The sequence below is a fragment of the Primulina eburnea genome, unplaced genomic scaffold (genome assembly GCF_022965805.1).
Source record: "Primulina eburnea isolate SZY01 unplaced genomic scaffold, ASM2296580v1 ctg625_ERROPOS2042916+, whole genome shotgun sequence".
Classification (NCBI taxonomy): Eukaryota; Viridiplantae; Streptophyta; class Magnoliopsida; order Lamiales; family Gesneriaceae; genus Primulina; species Primulina eburnea.
Window position 1 is genome coordinate 87,494 of NW_027331406.1, and position 19,181 is coordinate 106,674.

General features: G+C 32.4%; 1 protein-coding gene across 1 annotated transcript; it reads right to left on the reverse strand.

Moving 5' to 3' along the window:
* Positions 1–282: 282 nt before the first annotated feature.
* LOC140821538 (uncharacterized) lies at positions 283–6,045 on the reverse strand. The gene is made up of 12 exons (XM_073182039.1): positions 5,722–6,045; positions 5,368–5,518; positions 4,801–4,896; positions 4,532–4,608; positions 3,619–3,701; positions 3,079–3,139; positions 2,757–2,824; positions 2,594–2,675; positions 2,209–2,292; positions 2,030–2,107; positions 1,380–1,499; positions 283–724 (listed from the first exon to the last, which is right to left on the reverse strand). Exons 1-12 carry the CDS (start codon positions 5,887–5,889, stop codon positions 548–550), a joined length of 1,245 nt encoding a protein of 414 aa, XP_073038140.1. The 5' UTR covers positions 5,890–6,045; the 3' UTR covers positions 283–547.
* Between the last annotated feature and the right edge of the window lie 13,136 nt (positions 6,046–19,181).

The following is a 19,181-nucleotide window of genomic DNA, read 5'->3' on the forward strand; positions in this document are numbered from 1 at the left end:
AACTAGGAAACTCGGTTCAATACCATCCTCGTGACGCCGACAAAGTGGCAGACACATTAGCTCGGATGGCTATTCATTTCCGAACAGATTTTGAGTTTTGAAATTGTATACCTTTGTTTTTGTAAAATAAAATGATGTAATTATAGATTTGGTTAACTGTTAATTCAAGCTCAATAGTGCTTTTTTTAAAAAAAAAAAAAAAAAATAATCACGTAGCTTATTTAGAAGAAGTAAATAGAGAGACATATATATGCATACACACAATATATTAGCCATTTGGGGTCAGCAAGTACATTTCTCATCACAACAAAGAGATCAGGAATAGAGGTATTTGCATGGAAAGATTCGAATTTTAGGAATATCACAGTGCTTTCTGGAACATTAATAGCCATGTCAGAAATCCAATGTTCACATTGTTGACGATAGTGGCCCGAAAAAGAGAAGCTGTATACTCGTAAAAAGTTTGCTTGAAGAACGGACTGTTAATTGACGAAAGAGGCCCGAAAAACATAACTTGCATACATGTAAAAACTTGAAGGGACGTGTATCAGAGAACTCCAAAGAACGGATTGCTAATTGCACTGTTTAACTCGCTTCCAGCAGAATGTAGCACCGCAATGTCAACTTTATCTCTTGGCAGAAACAAGAATTCACCTCCCTCAATTTTCTCGAATCCACAGAGTTGGAGAAATTCGATGCCTCCTTGAAGTTTTCCAACTCTCTCCTGCCGAGAGCAATCATATATGATCGTTAAGACATTATAAACAGGATTTGCTCTTAAAAAGAACGAAAAATGGGTTTATTAATCAACAATCTTCCATGGATATCTTGGAGACGAATCTAAGATGTGAATAAAAGTCAAATATGGCCATGGTATCTTCAAAACTACCACTTGCCACTCACTTCCAGGGTCGCTATATGACATTTTAAAGTCTCTCTGTAAAGTGAAAGAAGAAATGTCTGCATCGAGTCTGATGTTTTCATATTTCATGCCAAATTTAGCCATTACAGATGCGCCATTCACATAAAAATTTAAGTCTTCAATAGCGTACTCAGAACCGTGGGTTCAGTCCCTTACTGATGTGGAATATGTGGCCTGCTCTAATGCACTGGGGCCTCATGCCACATGATGTCACCAATAAACATGAACAAAGTTATGAGGAGGCACCATTGGCCTCTACTTTTCATACGAAAATTAGAAGTGTGGACTGTTATGGAAATTCGTTTCATTTATGGATGCAGTCGAGTCAAAGACCAACTGAAAGAATTTGGGAAGGGGAGAAAAGATAGAAAAAAATGGGTACTATAACATTTAGAAATGGAAAAATGAGACTTATTTGAGCAATAAATGAATAACTAAAAAGAATAATTAGTGTCACCTGAAAATTAGCATTGCTTAGTCTGATTTTACGAAATTTTTCCTCATTTGGATTTGTTGCTACATTTTTGGCGAAAGTTAAAAGTGTGTTGAAAGCGGCCTTCACTTTGGCATCATCATCCTGGAGCAAAAGTAAACAAAATATATGACACATAATTGTTACAGAGCATATCATTCCATATAGTCACATACAAAAGTATTTTACACAATTAAAATGGAAGTACCATTGCGAATTTGGACCTGAAACATAAGAGGTCCAAAACACGCAAATACAGCATTTTATCAAAAAGATTTCTCATCACCGAAACAGATAAAATTATATTAGTTTCATCTTCACCCTTCAAGCAATAAACCATCTTCACCCTTCAAGCAAATAATTTATACGTTCTCCCACAGATATTATACACGGAAACACATCTTTTTGCTCAATACCCACATCTTATTGTTAAAGTTTTCTTCTCTGTTTTTCACCAGTTCCTTTACATCGTATGAGTGACTGGGAACGAGTACAAAAAACTTAATCAGCTCTGAACTTTTTTCAATTGGATTATTTTCAGTTTCGATCTTCTGGGTTTTTGCATGAATTCACCTTTCTAAATTCATCCTCGCGTTGGTTGTTAAATTCAACATGCAAGCCACGGAAATTACTACCTTGTGATTCTGTTTAAGCGTTCGTAAGCACTCCCTCATTTGCTCTGTCTTTGTAGCTGGCCTTACGGGCAGGGAGCTCTGCAATTTATTTTTGAGAAGAATAGCTCAGGGCAAGATATCACAGGGTAAATAGGAAATGAAGCAGGCTATGTAAGGAAACAATCAGGATAAAGCGAGACCTTTTTTTCCTCTGTTGGTGGAGCTGAAGGTTTTATGGCAGTCGGATCTTCTGGTGGCAACCCAAGCTTCCTTCGTCTTTCTGCCTGTCAAACATAGATGAACCATTTCAATATAGAAACATGAAGTTAATGATTAAAGTTAAGGAAAAACAAGCAAAAGAAAGTAATCTAAAAATAATAGTTCATATGTATGTTGCCTTGCACAAGGCCGACTAGAATACACTAGCAATCATGAAAGGAAACCAAGTCTTCTCCCAGACTTTTAAACCACAATGTTTGATTGTTCAAGTAAAGAGCCTAATTCTTATCAATAAATTCAAGGTGTTGAAAACAAAGGAATGATTAAATGAAGACAAAAAGATGTTGGAGGGGAAACTGTTGAGACCTTGTCTTCCTCCAATTTTTGACGAATTTTCTCTCTTGCCCTTTTTTCTTCCTCTTTCTCAGCTTTTCGCAAAGCTACCATACTACAAGAGCAAAGTAAAATTCCAATTCAACTAAAACTATAATTCTTGATGCTGGGTAAAAGGACAGAATTGGTTGCAGACCGCTTTCTTTCATTATCTTCTTCAATGCGCTTTGCTTCAAGCAGTTCCCTACCAACTCGAACTCTTTCCTGTCATTTATGAAGCCATACTAGAGAAAATTAGGTGATTTCAATACAATCCAATAGCAGATACAACAGAAACTACACATAACATCAATACAAGATAAACCATACTTCTGAGACGAATTGTAAAGTAATAGAAAATGTTTACAAATAGAATAAAGATAAAAACTTCCAAAAGAAAACATAGTGTTCCATTTAAAGCAATAACTCCTATACGAGGATACATGAATTAAGTATCAGAAAAGTAATAACAAATTTACCTTCTCTCTTTCTCTCTCCTTTTGTTTTTCTTCCTCTTCTTTCTTTTTGCGAGCTCGCTCCCTGTAAGTCAAAGGGGTTATAAAGCCAAATGACACAAGGAACTGAAGCAAATAAATAATGCAATCGATCAACATAAATCAATCCATGTCATAATGAGAAAAACATCTGGAAAATGTGGGCATTAATAGAAACTCCAAGGATGACATCATTTGCATATCGATAATTCTAGGGAAGACAATTCCATGACTTCCCCAATTCCATTAAAAGTTCTTTGTTCAATTATTCTAAAAGAACTATAAGTTATTTTAACATCTGTAAGTCACAAAGATGACTAGTTCGTAACCAAGCTAGTGCAACTACAATATAGACCCCAACAATTATCTAAGTTCTCACATTTTTTCCATTAAACTTTACTACCATACACAGCGGCTGAAAGTATCGTGTACAATGACTCTATCAATGTTTGAAAAGCAAATGAATTGTATCAACAAAAAAAGAATAAAACAAACAATTGTAGAATTCCAATAACAAAAAATTACTTCAATTCTTGTTGTTTCTGTTTAATCTCCTCTGGTGTCAGGGATGGCTTAGGAGCATCAGGTTTCTTGGAACTCACAGGTACCTACACGTTAGTAGGGGAAAAAGATGACACGATGGTAGTTCCAACCGGTCATAAAAACAAAAGATAGTAATTCAGTAAAGTGATTACTCATAGGTCATGTTGGGTATCTTTTTGGCGTGTTTTGAAACTATGCATATTTGAAACTATGAATATTCTTTTGTCAAATAAAGTCAAAATCTGGCAATTTGTTGACCTTGTTGTGTACTTAAAGTGAAAGAATAATCTTTTATGAAGAGGATTTAACAATACGCTCATTGACATAAGTGTTACAAACATAAATAACAAACTGCTATTTGAACAGATTCATGAAAATAATAATATATTAGACAAATGATTTCGAGAATAGTTCATTTCAAGTCCAAAATAAATAACAGTTAGCTAGCATTAATTGGAAAAGTATTTAGATTTAGTTAAAAAATAAAAATTCCAGCAGCATCCAAAGTTCTAATATTTTAGGTCTATACATTTCATCATCTTGAATCTTAATCCTACAAGATCCGACCCATTTACAACCAAGCTCTTAAACCAAAACATATGATAATGTCGTCAGTGGAATAATCCTATGAATGTATAGCAAGTCACACTTCTATCAATCATAGCAATCATTTATGCCTCATCGTCCTTATCATATAAGAATCTGCGCAAAAAAGTAAGAGCAAAACAAATGGTCTTCTAATTCCAAGTTTATGAGTCATGTACATTATTGATGAAAAGGGGGTGTGAAAGAAAGAAATAAACAAGTGGACATAAAGTGCCGGTTATACACAACAATTCATATGGATGGCCTTTTGTTAATGTAGACATAATATGCTACACACATATATACATACCAATGGCATTTGGTCAATGTCCGAGTCATTTTCATGTTCAACTATCCAATTCACAGCAGCCTCTGCACTCACATTGCCTATAAAAATATGATAATATATATTGACAGAACAGTAATTTAACTTAGATGATGATCACAAATTTAAAAACAAAATAACAACAATATTTAGAAAGAAACTCAAAATCGTGTGAACTTGTACAACATAAATTTCGTTTTCTGAAAGGTACAGTAATGAGATATAGTCATGTGTCTTATGTAGAAAATACTCACCTGAATAATGAAGTGCACGGATTGTCCTCTCTTTAGGAAATCCCATTTCTTCGAGTTCCTTGAGTAGCTCGTGATTCACTTCTGGAACAACCATTTCTAAGACAGAAAAAACATCAGGAAGCAAATAAATGCAATCTACACTCTCACAGTGCAGCTAAGCATAAGTACCGATATTAGTATGAGAAAAAGACATTCCACTTTCATCTGATGATCTGAATATTCATTTTGCATGGGTTGTCCCTCGATCAGAATTCAATTCAATCAAAATCTAAAGTGCAGTTCATACTTCCGAATGAAAAACTGGATGATAAATTTAAATGTGGCCGAACATTTTTTTTAAAAATATTTCCCTCTACATCATAATTTTGGCAACATTCCATGAAATCAAACTGTATATCTCATCAAATTCATATTCTACATAAGATTCACCAAAAACTATGACTCGGCGAGTGGCGAAAGACGGTAAAGTACAATTTAAATACCTCCACATTTAGAATTTAAAGAGGTAAACCATACACAGGCACTTAGATATGTGCCATTAGCAATATAATCAATTGCAAATTATACCTTCCTGCTGAGTACCACTCCCATCGCCAGTCTCCTCCATCTCCACGTCCTTCTGTGGCTTTGGAGACTCCAAACTTATTGGCTTAGTCGACTCCGAAGTCCTATCCACAAATTCCGTGTGACCTGTTCTCTTAGTATGCAAATCACTGTCCTAAAGTGGTTTGAATTCAACAAATTAGAAACACCACCACCCAAAAGCTTAGATAAAAAAAAAAGCACTGAGCAACAGCGACCTATTAATTGAAACTTGTGATCTGATAATCAAGATTTTCCTAAAATTAATACAAGGGAATAATAAATCGAAACAAGCAACAAACGAGTGAAATAGATCGATGAATTACTCAAGAAACACACCGTTTTTGAACGGCAAGGCTTGCCACAGGCGGAGCAAACGAGATTAAGTACGGCCTCAGTCGATTCCGAGAAATTAGTGTGTTTCGTCAGCTCAGCATGCTCCTGCGCCTCCTCCACTGACTTCAGTAGGGTTCCGCAGTCTCCGCACATCAGCGATACACCAGCCATACCCGAGTCAGGAAGTATTCAAATTCCGTCTGTGATTTGATCGCTTGACCTCGAAAATTCAGGGGTTTGAGGGGGAATTGGAGTTGTCCAGGTGAACAAGAAAAAGGTTGGGTTGATTCGAAATGAAAGACATCTAGGAGAAACTGAAGAGGCAGTAAATTTGTAATTCGTCCACAAGCTTTAGTCAAAATTTCAAACAACCCCTATTTTTTTATTTTAATTTAATGCCCCAATTATATATGGACAAATTTTTAATCTCCCTAAAACATAAAACTCACTTTATTCATACTCCCCTAATACTTTAACGCAGCGTTTGGTTGTTGTGATAAGGTGGGTTTATTTTTTTAACCCATCTTATCCCTCATTTGGTACGCATGATTATTTAACCAAGTCAATACCTCCTATGAATGATTATGTTATATTAAGTGGGTTAAAATAATATCTCATCACCCCTATGATTATTTATCTAACTCTTGATCCTTCTTATTTTTCAATTTTACCCTTCTTCTATATCCAAACTCACCACCACTTCCCGCCACAACCGCCACCGCCGTCGGACAACCGCCGCCAGACCACCAACCGCCGCCGGCCGGCAGCCGTCGACGCTGACTGCCGGCCGGACCGACTTTGTCGGACTGTCGCCGCCACCTCCCTGCCGGATTGGCCGCCGGACTGCCGCCGTCGCCGTCGCCGCCGCTGGAGTGGAAGAAGAAAAGAAAAGAAACAAGGGCAATTTTGTCTTTTCATCAAAAAATTCAAAATTATCCCACACTTAAAAATCTTACCAAATATAACATCATATATAGGGGTGAGCAAGATTTCGGTTAAACCGAATTAACCGACCGAACCGAGTCAATTCGGAAATACGGTTCGGTTATTTCGGAAATTCGGTTTTCAAATTAAAAAAAATCGGTTATATCGGTTAATTCGGTTCGGTTACGGTTTTCAAAATTTTGAAATCGGTTAACCGAATTAACCGATATAATAAATATTATTATTTAATAATATTTTTTTATTTTTCAATTTTTATAAATATTTTAATTTTTAATTTTAAAATCGATATAATATGTATTAATTGTGTTCAAATAAAACTTATACATTTGGAATGTGTGTGATTTTATGTTTTTATGCATTTGTGTAAAGTGTAGTGTTAAAAAAAAATTTACATATATAATTAAAATTAAATCACAATTTTTTTTAAAATTAATCGGTTAATTCGGTCACCGACCGAATTAACCGATTTTAATTCGGTTCGGTTTTCATCGGTTATGAAAATTAATTCGGTCGGTTCGGTTATGGCTAAATATTTCGGTTCGGTTCGGTTCGGTTATGGCTAATTCGGTTCGGTCGGTAACCGAATTAACCGAATACTCACCCCTAATCATATATTACATTTCTACGACAATCATTTTCTTTATAATTTACTTACTAATCATTAGTTTATTTTATCCTCCAAACCAAACGCAGCCTAAAAGTTTGTTCGAGCTCTCTAATTATTTAAAATTTTCAAAATTGTTATACATTTCACGCATGTTCTATAAAGACGCATATAGATTCACACGATTTCTAGCTTATATACCAAATTATTATTTAATTATTATTATTATTATTATTAGTACATCATATTTCTGTAAAATAAATTAAACGGTTTATCTTTTTGACCAAAATGTCGTTGGGTTGTATCCACCTGGTTTTACAGACTGTTCCTCTCAGCCTAACCACACAGTAGCAACAAATGGTTCCTGAAATAAAATTCTTCAACAACACTTAGCACAAACTTTTATCGTTTCCTACAACATGGTATATAGTAAAGAAGTTTAATTTTGAAAATAATACACGAGAGTGACAGTAAGCCTTAATTATTTTATTCAAACATATAACATATTATTGCGTAGTAACTTTCTGTAAAGAAAGAGAAAATTATTTACAACACGCATAAATGGAAAATATTACAAATTTTATTTTGAAAAAAAAATGAAGAGGTTGAATGTTACTTTCATCTTCCTTCTATTCTGATATATATAGAAGTTTTGGTGGAAATGAAATTCAGACTTTTAACTTATGAATTGCAGTGTAAGTTGTGGCCGACAACATCTTTTAGTTGGTGTACCACTATTTAGTAGATTGTCATGTTGCGGTGGTTGAATGGTTCACTCTCTACTAATGAAGTGATTGGATTACATGTCTTATTTACTTTTGTCGGGGAGTCTTTTGCTTTTGTATGGTCTCCGGGGAAAACGTAACTTTTGTGGACCTTCACCGCTTGGATCTGTCTCCACATTATGTTTTCGGTCATGTCTAGGCCGAAAAATTTCCTGAATTATGGCTTTTTCTGGTTTGGACATTCTGTGCAGATTCTTTCTGACCATCTTCCCACATGTTAAATATTGCAGAATTTCCAACGAGCTTCTCTACTCTCTCGGCAGGTTGGTGTTCCACATAATATTTTTTTTCTTTTCAAATATTTTTTCTGCAAAGCTTGTAGTTTTTCTTGTCGTGGTTTTCAAAGAAAATATCTATTTACAGAATTTTGATAAAATTTAAATAGAAACTTGAATTTGTCCATTTCTGTGAAAAATAGCTATAATCCTCATGATCATCTAGTGGAGGTTTTGTCTCCCAAGAGTGATGAAACAAGAGGCGTTTCATTCTCCTGAGGATCCTTGATGAATTTTTGAATGTTCATGTCTTGTCTTATCAATTTAATGAAGTGAAAAACTTCATGCGAGTATTTCCTTGGCTGATTCTGGTGGTGCATTAAAAAAAGTAAAGATCCATAATATCTCTTCTTGAAAAATAATCATTATTTTCCCATGTTTTATAAATTGCTTCTCGAATTCATTTTGGTGGTGCTGAGATTTCTGGGAAGTTAGGCGATATAGTATAAACTGAGGCAAGAGCCCGAAATTCATACCATGTTTTTACCTCATTGGGATATTAATTCGGTTTCATCCATATCCTATGACACTTTCTTGCTGTATCAACTCAAATTGTGACTGGGTTGATGTCTACTCTTATTTTCAATTTCTCTCAGTTCTATTGATGTACCTAAAATGGAGAAACTATAAGCTTGTTAGTACCTAAAATGGAGAAACTAAGGTTGACCTCTACCTCTTCAATTATCAATATAAATGGTTGACTTGAAGGCTAAATATAAGGGTACGAAACTTCAATTTTTTCTTTGGTCGACTCATCCAAGGATGATCCAGACTTAGCACTTGTGCTAAGAGGTACCCGAATTCTCTGCTCCGATATAGAATCATGTACTCGAAAACTCTCTATTTGGAAAACTAGTGGCTTCTCAATTGCTGGTGGATTGGATTTTGCAGTACATGCTATAATTGAATACAAGCTTGTAAACAACATGTTACTCTATCAGAGACAATGCTCTTGTCAAATTGTTATAGTCTACCTGCAACTTTTGTATTTAGGACAAGCTTATTGAACTCGGTTTAATGTATTTCAAGATGTTCCTCAAATGTCTTTGCATTTTCACGATGACATCGACATTAACACTATCCATATCTCATTAAGAAATATGCAAGAACATTTTTATGAGATTTAATAATAACAATATCAAAAATATAATTTTGACACAAAGCCTGCCATTTTAATAAAACAAACTTCTCGATTTTAGATTCAGTTTTATTTTGAGGAAATCTTTTACCTATGTAATATGACATCTTAAAGCTTTTACATCTGAATAGTCCACTGTAATACCTGCATGGTTGTTCTCCTTTTGATGTGAGCTTTGTAAGAGCCACTGCCCACCAATGATCACTGGAATTTGTATATAATATCAGATCATCTTCATTTTAAATAATAATCATATTCAGGATATTTTGCAAATCTCTTTTAATTTGATTAATCATTTTGTTTATTATTTTGTCGATTAGAATCTTGCATCCTTATTTAGTAATAGACAAAAAACTTTCATTTGTTTTGCTATATTTTGTATGAACATTCTAACAAAGTTAACAAGTCCTAAAATACGTTGAAATTGTTTCTTATCTTTGAGTTTTTTCTGAAAAATTATGTACCTTTTCCACAATGTGTTCTTACAGAATTATTCTCGACTCATTGATTTCTATTCAAAGAAAAGCAATTTTCCTTGTTGCGATGCTTGTCTTAATTTTCGATAATACTAATCCTTTTTTTTACACACCTTCAATAAAAATCTCTTAAGGCTCCGTTTGGTTGAGTGTAATAAATAAGGATAGATTAATAGTCAAATTGTAAGGCCCGAGATGTATTACTGTAATCTGAGAGTAATCTGAAATGATTTATTTATTAATTAAGATGATTATAGACGGAACGGATCAGACCGGGAGAACCGAAAGAAGATTTGATATGAAGTACAAGAAGAGTCTCCGCGCACACGCGCGACAGGTATCGGCGCACATGCGCGAAAATTACAGAAGCATCGGCGCACATGCGCGAGATAAGGCGCGCATATGCGCGACCCGTCCAGAATCTTGGGCGCATATGCGCGGCTGAAGGCGCGCATATGCGCGAGCACTCTAGTAGCAAAATTCGGATAGAACGCCCGGTGCATATGCGCGGGACTTGGGCGCGCATATGTGCCAGGCATGAAAAACGTAAAGTTGCCACTTGGTTTGTAGGTGTGTCGTGTATATATATATATATATATATATATATATATATATATATATATATATATATATATATTGACACACACACACACATATATATATATATACATACAACCGATTATATGGTAAAGGAAGGAAGAAATCGAAGGAAACTCTGGAGAAATTCCTCCGTGGAATATTAATTGTTGTCTGATTTTGAATCCGAATTCAGTACTGTATTCCTATCAACGCAGGCTACAACTGGACGTAAGTTTTGCTACATTCTGACATATTTTGAAATTATGTTGTTGTCAGAATTGAATATGAGTCATATATGATGTTCTTGACATAGTAGACATCGTATAATTGAAGTCTGATTAAAGAACGGATTGCGTATGAAATTGTTATGAATTTTCAGAGTTTATTCGATTGTAATTATACCGATTTGATATCAGAATTATGGTATTGTCGATTTTGTGGTACTGGAATTGATATCTGATTTGTACTGTATCACTGGATATATTGATAAGTCAGATTTGGATCAGATGAATCGTTGACTCGTATATACTGATATTGTATTGCCAGTATTGTGGGACTTTACAGAATTGAAATGATATTTTGTATTGATATTGATTATGAGTTCGATTATGATATCTGTGATGTTGAAGTAACGGGGTTACGGAGATTGTATTGTTATACCGTCGAAATATCAGTGGATTGATATTGATCAGATTCGGTAGTGATTGTGATTATATCGTGATATCGTCGATATGGATTAGATTGTGTCTTGATTCGATATTGATCAGATTATGTCTTGATTGTGTATTGATCAGAACAGGCTTTGAATTGAGCGGTATATTGACACAGTCTATTCGATATTGTGGTTTCAGATGGATATGGACAGACTTGAATTCGGAACTTCGTCTTCGTCAAACCGTGAAGACAAAGGTATAAGTCAATGTGGTATTGGGACATCGAATCAAGTAGGATGTACTTGAGTTTCCCTAAATCACATACTTATTATTATGTTTTATCATTGTGTTATTGATTTGATTAAATGTCTGTTCTATGGATGTATAGGAGCATGCATTAGATGAGTAATCTTGTGACAGAAGTACCCGATAGCGGCGGGGTAGCCACAGGCACATTGCACGATGTCACAAGATAGTGTGTTGGCGTTAGTGCCAAAGTCTGTCACAGGATGATTGGCTATCGATGTGGATAGAATCAGACTTTTTTCTATTACTGGTGATCGATACCATATTGATGTGGATAGAATCGGAATTTCATTGGATTGTCATTTTACTTCTGGAAACTTTATAGATTAGATAATGCTTTTTGTTTCTTAGGCCAAGATTTCCGAATAACTTTTCTACCTCTCCTATAGATAATCCTTGATATCTATGTAGGCTAGAATTTTCCTCATGGTAGTTTGGACCATATTATTAGATATTGTTGTCTGGATAAAGAAACCTGACAAAGCTTCACGTGTTTTGATTCTGTTCCATCAGATTCTTCCTGACTCAAGATTTCTTCGTCTTCATATATACTCTTGTTTGAAAGAATATCTTTAAACTGATATACTTGAACCAAATCTTGGTAATAAACTACTTCTTCAATATCTGGAGTTGGTTTGAAGCGTTTTATTCTCTTTCTGTCATTTTCTGGATAGTTGGTCGATATATGACATCTTGCTCCATATGTTCAGCAATTACAATCTTTAAAAATTTCACTTGCTCGGATTTGAGCTCTTTTGAAAGTTTTCTTCGTTGGTGTAAGCCCCGAGCTATGAGATGAGTTTGATGCTTGAGATGACATCCTACTTCTTGGTAGTCCACTTCTTTGTCCAGATAATTTTCTTTACAACATAAAGGAGTGCATTTATTAATACCCCTTAATCATTTGTAATTCTTTTGTATTGCTGTCATATGACATCATTCTGTAAATTTTCCTTTGAGAAACGAGGCACTTCTTGCCAAAGTATCTGAATGTCAAGGTCATATTCCTTAATTAAAATTTTTCTTCAAAGACTTGGAATTTTGGCAAATAAAAATTGCATTACTAAATTTTCTTTGACACCTCGATTTCATATATATTTATTGAATAACATAATATATTCATTAACCAAACAAATGTCATGTAATTTAAGACTATACAGAGCTTGAATATATTTCTTTTTTCTATGTGTCTTGATTGTTAAAAGAATATACCCCTATAAATTGTGTTTTAAATAAGACAATCATTCTCCCAGTTATCTCACTAAGATATTTTTCGGCTAGGACCGACTCTTTGTTTTCTGTAGAATTCATGTTCTAGATGATTTTAACTGATATCATCAGACTCATTTATAAAATTTTAATGAATCATTATTAGTCGAGATCAAGTGTGCCTGCTGCGATTCTCGTAACCAATATCCAGTCATCTATAAGATCTTCTCTGTTTTTTAAATTCAGTACATCAAGTTTAAGAATAATCCCATAAATATGTATTGGGTCTAAAACAAACTTATCATAGAGTGTCTGGTGCAAGAGAATTTTATTTCTCATTAACCTTGTTCTCACTGGGTGTGCTTCTCCACTTGACTGGAAATCTGTTTGAAGTCCTCTCATATTTGTATTATGAGATCACACACTTTCTCTTGGTAGTTCATGGGAATATCACCAAATTATTGAGGGAGGTTCGCCCATGTTGTGTTCATCTACAACCTTGAGATTTACAAAAGAATCTGAAATGTCTTGAAGATCTTCTAGACCAATCCTTTCTGTAGTTGTCATCTGCTTAATTTCTTTTCTGAGACAGTTTAATCATATTGATCATTTTTTCGTCGCCGGTTAAAGGTTTGGCATTACCTTGATCTTCCATCTTTGGTATAATAAGGGTTCAGTATCAAAAGATGGTGGTAACATTTCTTCCGATATCCTTTTACTAGAACTTGTTTATTGTTCTAGAGTTTGGATTCTTTTTTGAATACATTTTAATATTCCAAGAATTTTTTCTTGTTTTTCAAGGTTTTTCTCAATTTTATGTGGTATATATTATAGCTGATTGCCAGAGTTATATATCGTCTTTTTTATCTCTCTAAGATCTTCGGAGAATTATAAGAATCCGAACTATTTCTAGGAACATATTAATTTGAATCACAAGTTTACTTTAGGACCCTGATGTGTTCTTCTTTATTCCCGATGTCTAACATTAGTTAGCTTTCCTTGTAAATATTCCACATATTGGAATAAATCCTATAAGTATTTAATCACGAACATATGTTCAGATCCATAAATTTTGAGAAAATATTTTTCTCAAACATTTAGTTACACAATGATAATAATAATAATAATATTATTATTATTATTATTATATGTTTGAAATAATTGTATCTCAGATCTGATATAATTTTTGGCCCAATAAAACAAATAATAATTTAAAGGTATTTTTGACATTTTTTACATGACTTGGGAGTTTAAATAAAATTTTAAGGTATAGAGAGTAAATAACAACTCGTGTTTTGATTTGATGATTTATCTTCAATTTACTCTGTTATTTATTATTTACTATGGTGTATTTTGGTTGAGAATATAAATTATATTAATAAATGATTTATTGTTGCTTTATTTTTTATTGTGTACTGTTTGAATCGACGTGATAAGTTGAAGCTTGTTTTCTTGTAATTCATGTTTAAAGTGGGTTTATAATTATCTTGAGCCAGTCCTTTTATTAATTGATATATGTCATTTAATATTATAAGTTAGATTAATAAATGATTTCTTTTTTTTTTTATTTTGATATTATTCCGCGTTTGATGTGGCATAATGGGTTGAAGGTTGATTTTCTATAAGTTAAATTATAGAGTGAGTCTCATGTGAAATCGTCTCACGGATATTAATCTAAGAGACGGGTCAATCTTATCGATATTCACAATAAAAAATAATACTCTTAGCATAAAAAGTAATATTTTTTCATGGATGACCCAAATAAGAGATTCGTCTCACAAATACGACCGTGAGACCGTCTCACACAAGTGTTTGCCATTTTTTGCGGGCTTATAATTATTTACTTTTCATTTTTTTATCCTCTTTTTTATGATCTCACCTACGTGTATTTTTTCAACAAATTGTGGCGAAAGAAGTTATCCCATGTATGGACCCAAATACTGTAGTAGGGAGACAAAGGTTGGGACCAAATTGGAGTGAGATACAAGTATGTGTTGTCTTCAAGCCTAAAGAAAGAAAGTTTGATTAGGCCTCACTACCATTTAGAAAGCTTTAAGGAAGCGCTTGGAACACTGATAGCTTGGGTTGTCATGTGGAAGACTAGAGATCTTGATATTTTTCAATGTTCTTTTGAGTTAGCATAAGAGACATTTATATATGTCACAATAGCTTAGTTAACTATACATTTTAAATTGACTTTGTAAATTATCTCTAGTGAAAATTTTTTATTGTTATCATGGTTAAGCATATATGACAGACATATGTATCACTAAAAATGATTTTTTTGACGATATTTTAGGATGTCTTGAAATCAATAATTCGTGACACTTCTAAAGTCATCATTAATATCTTACAATGACATTACAAAATGTCACTAAGGTTAAGATAACATAATAATAGATGACATTTATTACAAGTCTCACCAAAAACTTTAATGTCACTAAATGTTCCATATAAGGGCATTTGTGTGTGCCATTATATATACTAGTTACTCTGCACACGCGATGCGTGTGTGTACAATCTTTTTATCATTATTTTTTTATCATTATCGATGGACTAAAGTGAAATTTGACAAATTATGGAGGGACTAAATTGATATTTGAATGGTTGAAATAAAAAAAATAAAAATTAAAAGTGTGTTTTGAAATTTTTAAAAAAAACAAACAAAAGTGTAATATTAGTATCATATAAGGGTAAAATTGAAAAAAAAAAATTTGGTGTCGTCTCTAAATAGTTATTATTATGTCCTCACACTTAATAATATAGTATAGAATATAGTATAGATATTTACATATTCATTTTTCAGATGAAAATTTTTATGGGATGAATTTATATGTATTTTATTATTGTTATAAATATATTTATCGACAATAAAAATAGTAATAAAAGAATCAAGATAGTCAAAACGAAGAAAAAAGTATACGAAATATGACATTTTGATTTATATCTTCTCACGAACAAATTCTTATTCTAGATCAATATAATATTAATAATAGGCATGGATCATCCAATTATCGGAATGGAGGGTTCAGACGCAACTTTGAGATTTTCATCAAGGAAGACATAAACACGGTTGCAGCAGAAATCAGCGAACCATGCATTTCCTTTCCTCACAAAACTCACGTACACCAACGGGTTCTGACTCTCGATTATGGCCTTTGCTTTGTGTCCATCCATCCCTACTAACTCAGGCCACATGTATTTGTGCCCTGTATATACATAACAATATTTTTCATTATGTTTCAATAAAAAAATGACTGATGATATGTAGCTCATCTAACAAAACTAATTAAGGTCTAAAGTTTGGGACGAGTTCATGGATATCGACTTATAGTAAACATTTCTCCTTCTGAATATATTATATATATATATATATATATATATATATAATATATATATATATATATATATATATATATATAATATATATTCAGAAGGAGAAATGTTTACTACAAGTCGATATCCATGAACTCGTCCCAAACTTTAGATCTTAATTAGTTTTGTTAGATGAGCTATATATATATATATATATATATATATATATATATATATATATATATATATATATATATAATGATACTTTCTATATTTACTCTTATTAATATCTAACTTTTATGTTTAAAATAAAAGAATGTATAAATGTTTCAATTAGTACCTCTACCACAACATTTAGGAGTCTGGCAGCCAAGCCATAAACAAGATGTCTCCACAGCCATTTTCTTTAGCCTTTCGTTGTTTGAATTATTATTAACTTGGATTTGTTTATATAGACATACCCGCCTATTCTATATTTTATTGTCATAATTTTAGTCAATTTAATATCGGTAATCATTGACCAATCTTATTATTTATTACATATATTATTATGTAATATTGTTAACATTCCATTGATTTCTTCGATTCTTTTTTTTTTTAATAGGAAATTGGCTTCAATTTTTCGAGATATTTTTATAACCTTCCGATTGATTTTATGACATTCATACATAGTAAGTTGACCCAAATTACCAATATTTTTTGTTATGTTTATATATATATATATATATATATATATATATAGATATAAATATATTTTTTCCATGATATGATATGATAGGACAACTTATATACATTTAGTAAACATTTACTTTTTTAGTATATTCTATATATTTATATGGACTTTTTTTAATCAACATATTGACTCGTCTCACGAATAAAGATTTGTGAGACCGTCTCATAAAAAATATATTTAATAAATATTATATGTTGTGTACATTTAATATTATATGAATTTTTAAAAATATTTGATTTTAATGTGATTTTTTTTTCCAGATTGGTAAGTTTTTTTTTTTTTTAAAAAAATTCAGGTTGAGCATACCAATATAGATACACTTGAGTTTAAGATGAGAACCATTCCAATGTTGTATATGTCTAATTTTTTTTGTGTGATATAACCTTCCCATTGATTTTATGACATTCATACATGGTAAGTTGACCCAAATTACCCATATTTTTTGTTATTTTTATATTATTTTTTTTCATTGACACGATAGGACAACTTATATACATTTGGTACACATTTAATTTTTTAGGTATACCCGTTATATTTATATGGACTTTTTTTATCGACTAATTTCCAAAGAAAGATAGAGCAAAAATAAATAAATGTAAGGTTGTAAAAATATCTCTAAAAATTGAAGCCAATTTTCTAACAATAAAAGAGAATCAAAGAAATCAATGGAATGTTAAAAATATTCCATAATAATATAATATATGTAATAAATAATAACATTGGTCAATGATTACCAATATTAAATCGACTAAAATTACGACAATAAAATATATAATGGGTGGGTGGGTGTGTCTATATAAACAAATCCAAATTAATACCAATTCAAACAACGGAAAGCTAAAGAAAATGGTTCTTGGCTGCCAGACTCCTAGATGTTGTGGCGGATGTACTAATTGAAACATTTATACATTCTTTTATTTTGAACATAAAAGTTATATATATATATATATATATATATATATATATATATATATATATATGTTCAGATGAAGAAATGTTTATTATAAATCGTTTTTCATGAACTCGTTCCAAACTTGAGATCTTAATTAGTTATGTCAGATGAGATACATACTATCGATCATTTTTTATTGGAACATGATGAAAATATTGTTATGCACGTGAAGGGCAGAAATACATGTGGCCTGAATTAGTAGGGATGGACGGACAAAAAGCAAAGGCCATAATCGAGAGCGAGAACCCGTTGGTGTACGTGCGTTTTGTGAAGAAAGGACATGCATGGTTGTTTGATTTCCGCTGCAACCGTGTGCATGTCTTCCTTGATGAAAATCTCAATGTTGCGTCTAAACCTTCTATTCCGATAATTGGATGATCCATGCCTATTATAATATTATATTGATCTAGAATAAAACTTTGTTCGTGAGAAGATATAAATCAAAATATCATATTTCTTATACTTTTTCTTCGTTTTTTCTACCTTGATTCTTTTATTAGTAATTTTATCATTGATAAATACATTTATAACAATAATAAAATACATATAAGTACAATTTACATACCGGCATAAGTAAAACAAAGCAATAAAAATATAAAGTGAAAAATAGGTAATTCAAATGATTGAATACAATATCAAATGAGAAAAAAACTATCATTTATCTAAATTTATTTAATAAAATTCTTCATAAACAGTCAATTACAAACAATATAATTGATATAAGTTTAAACTTGAATGATAAAGTAACCATATAAACAACAATTTAATGGAAAGATCGACAATCACACCACATGACAAGCCAAGTTATCAGTCTTCCAAGCGCATCCTCGAAGCTTAGTAAATGGTTGGGGTCTTATCAAACTTTCTTTCGGTTTGAAGACAACATGTATTTGTATTTATTAGAGTAGATGTTCTTCAAACCAACGGCTGGTTAGAGAATTTATTGACTCAGGTGTAAAAAACGATTTTTATTTTATATAATTTAACTTTTTATGATTTCATTTTACTTTGTTTGTATACTCATGCAATCAGTATAGATCAAGTTCTTGATTATACTTTAATACAAATGAATCTTAATTCGATTTTGAAACTCATTTGTAAACACTGTATATTCTAAATTCGTTCATAGTCAATTCAGCCACCGAAAAACAAGGATAAAAGCCGCTTCAGCTTGAGACTAGCAATTGTGATGTTGTGTACCGTGTTTCATGGCAAGGACATAGAGATGTCAAATCATGCAGATGATTAATCATATCATGATTGTACTGAACAACCTTCACTCGGACTTTCCAATTGGTTATCATCCATTGAAATGAAAAGTCCGTGGTTATAATCGTACATGACTACATACTAGAATTGTGCTTTGACTCGTTTACCAAATCCGCGAGGGTCACAAGATAGCGAGGTCGGGTGTAATTGCGAACTGTGTAGGAGGCAGTGCATTGTAGTTGGGAATTCACCACTCATATACGAGTGTGGATATCATATGTGAT

Excerpts from the sequence above, each read along its gene's own strand:
- LOC140821538 (XM_073182039.1), bottom strand. The coding sequence starts at position 5,889 with ATGGCTGGTGTATCGCTGATGTGCGGAGACTGCGGAACCCTACTGAAG. Across the intron at positions 5,519-5,721 it reads AGCCTTGCCGTTCAAAAACG|GACAGTGATTTGCATACTAA; the intron begins GTGTGTTTCTTG and ends AAACCACTTTAG. Across the intron at positions 3,140-3,618 it reads CAGAAACAACAAGAATTGAA|GGAGCGAGCTCGCAAAAAGA; the intron begins GTAATTTTTTGT and ends TTTGACTTACAG.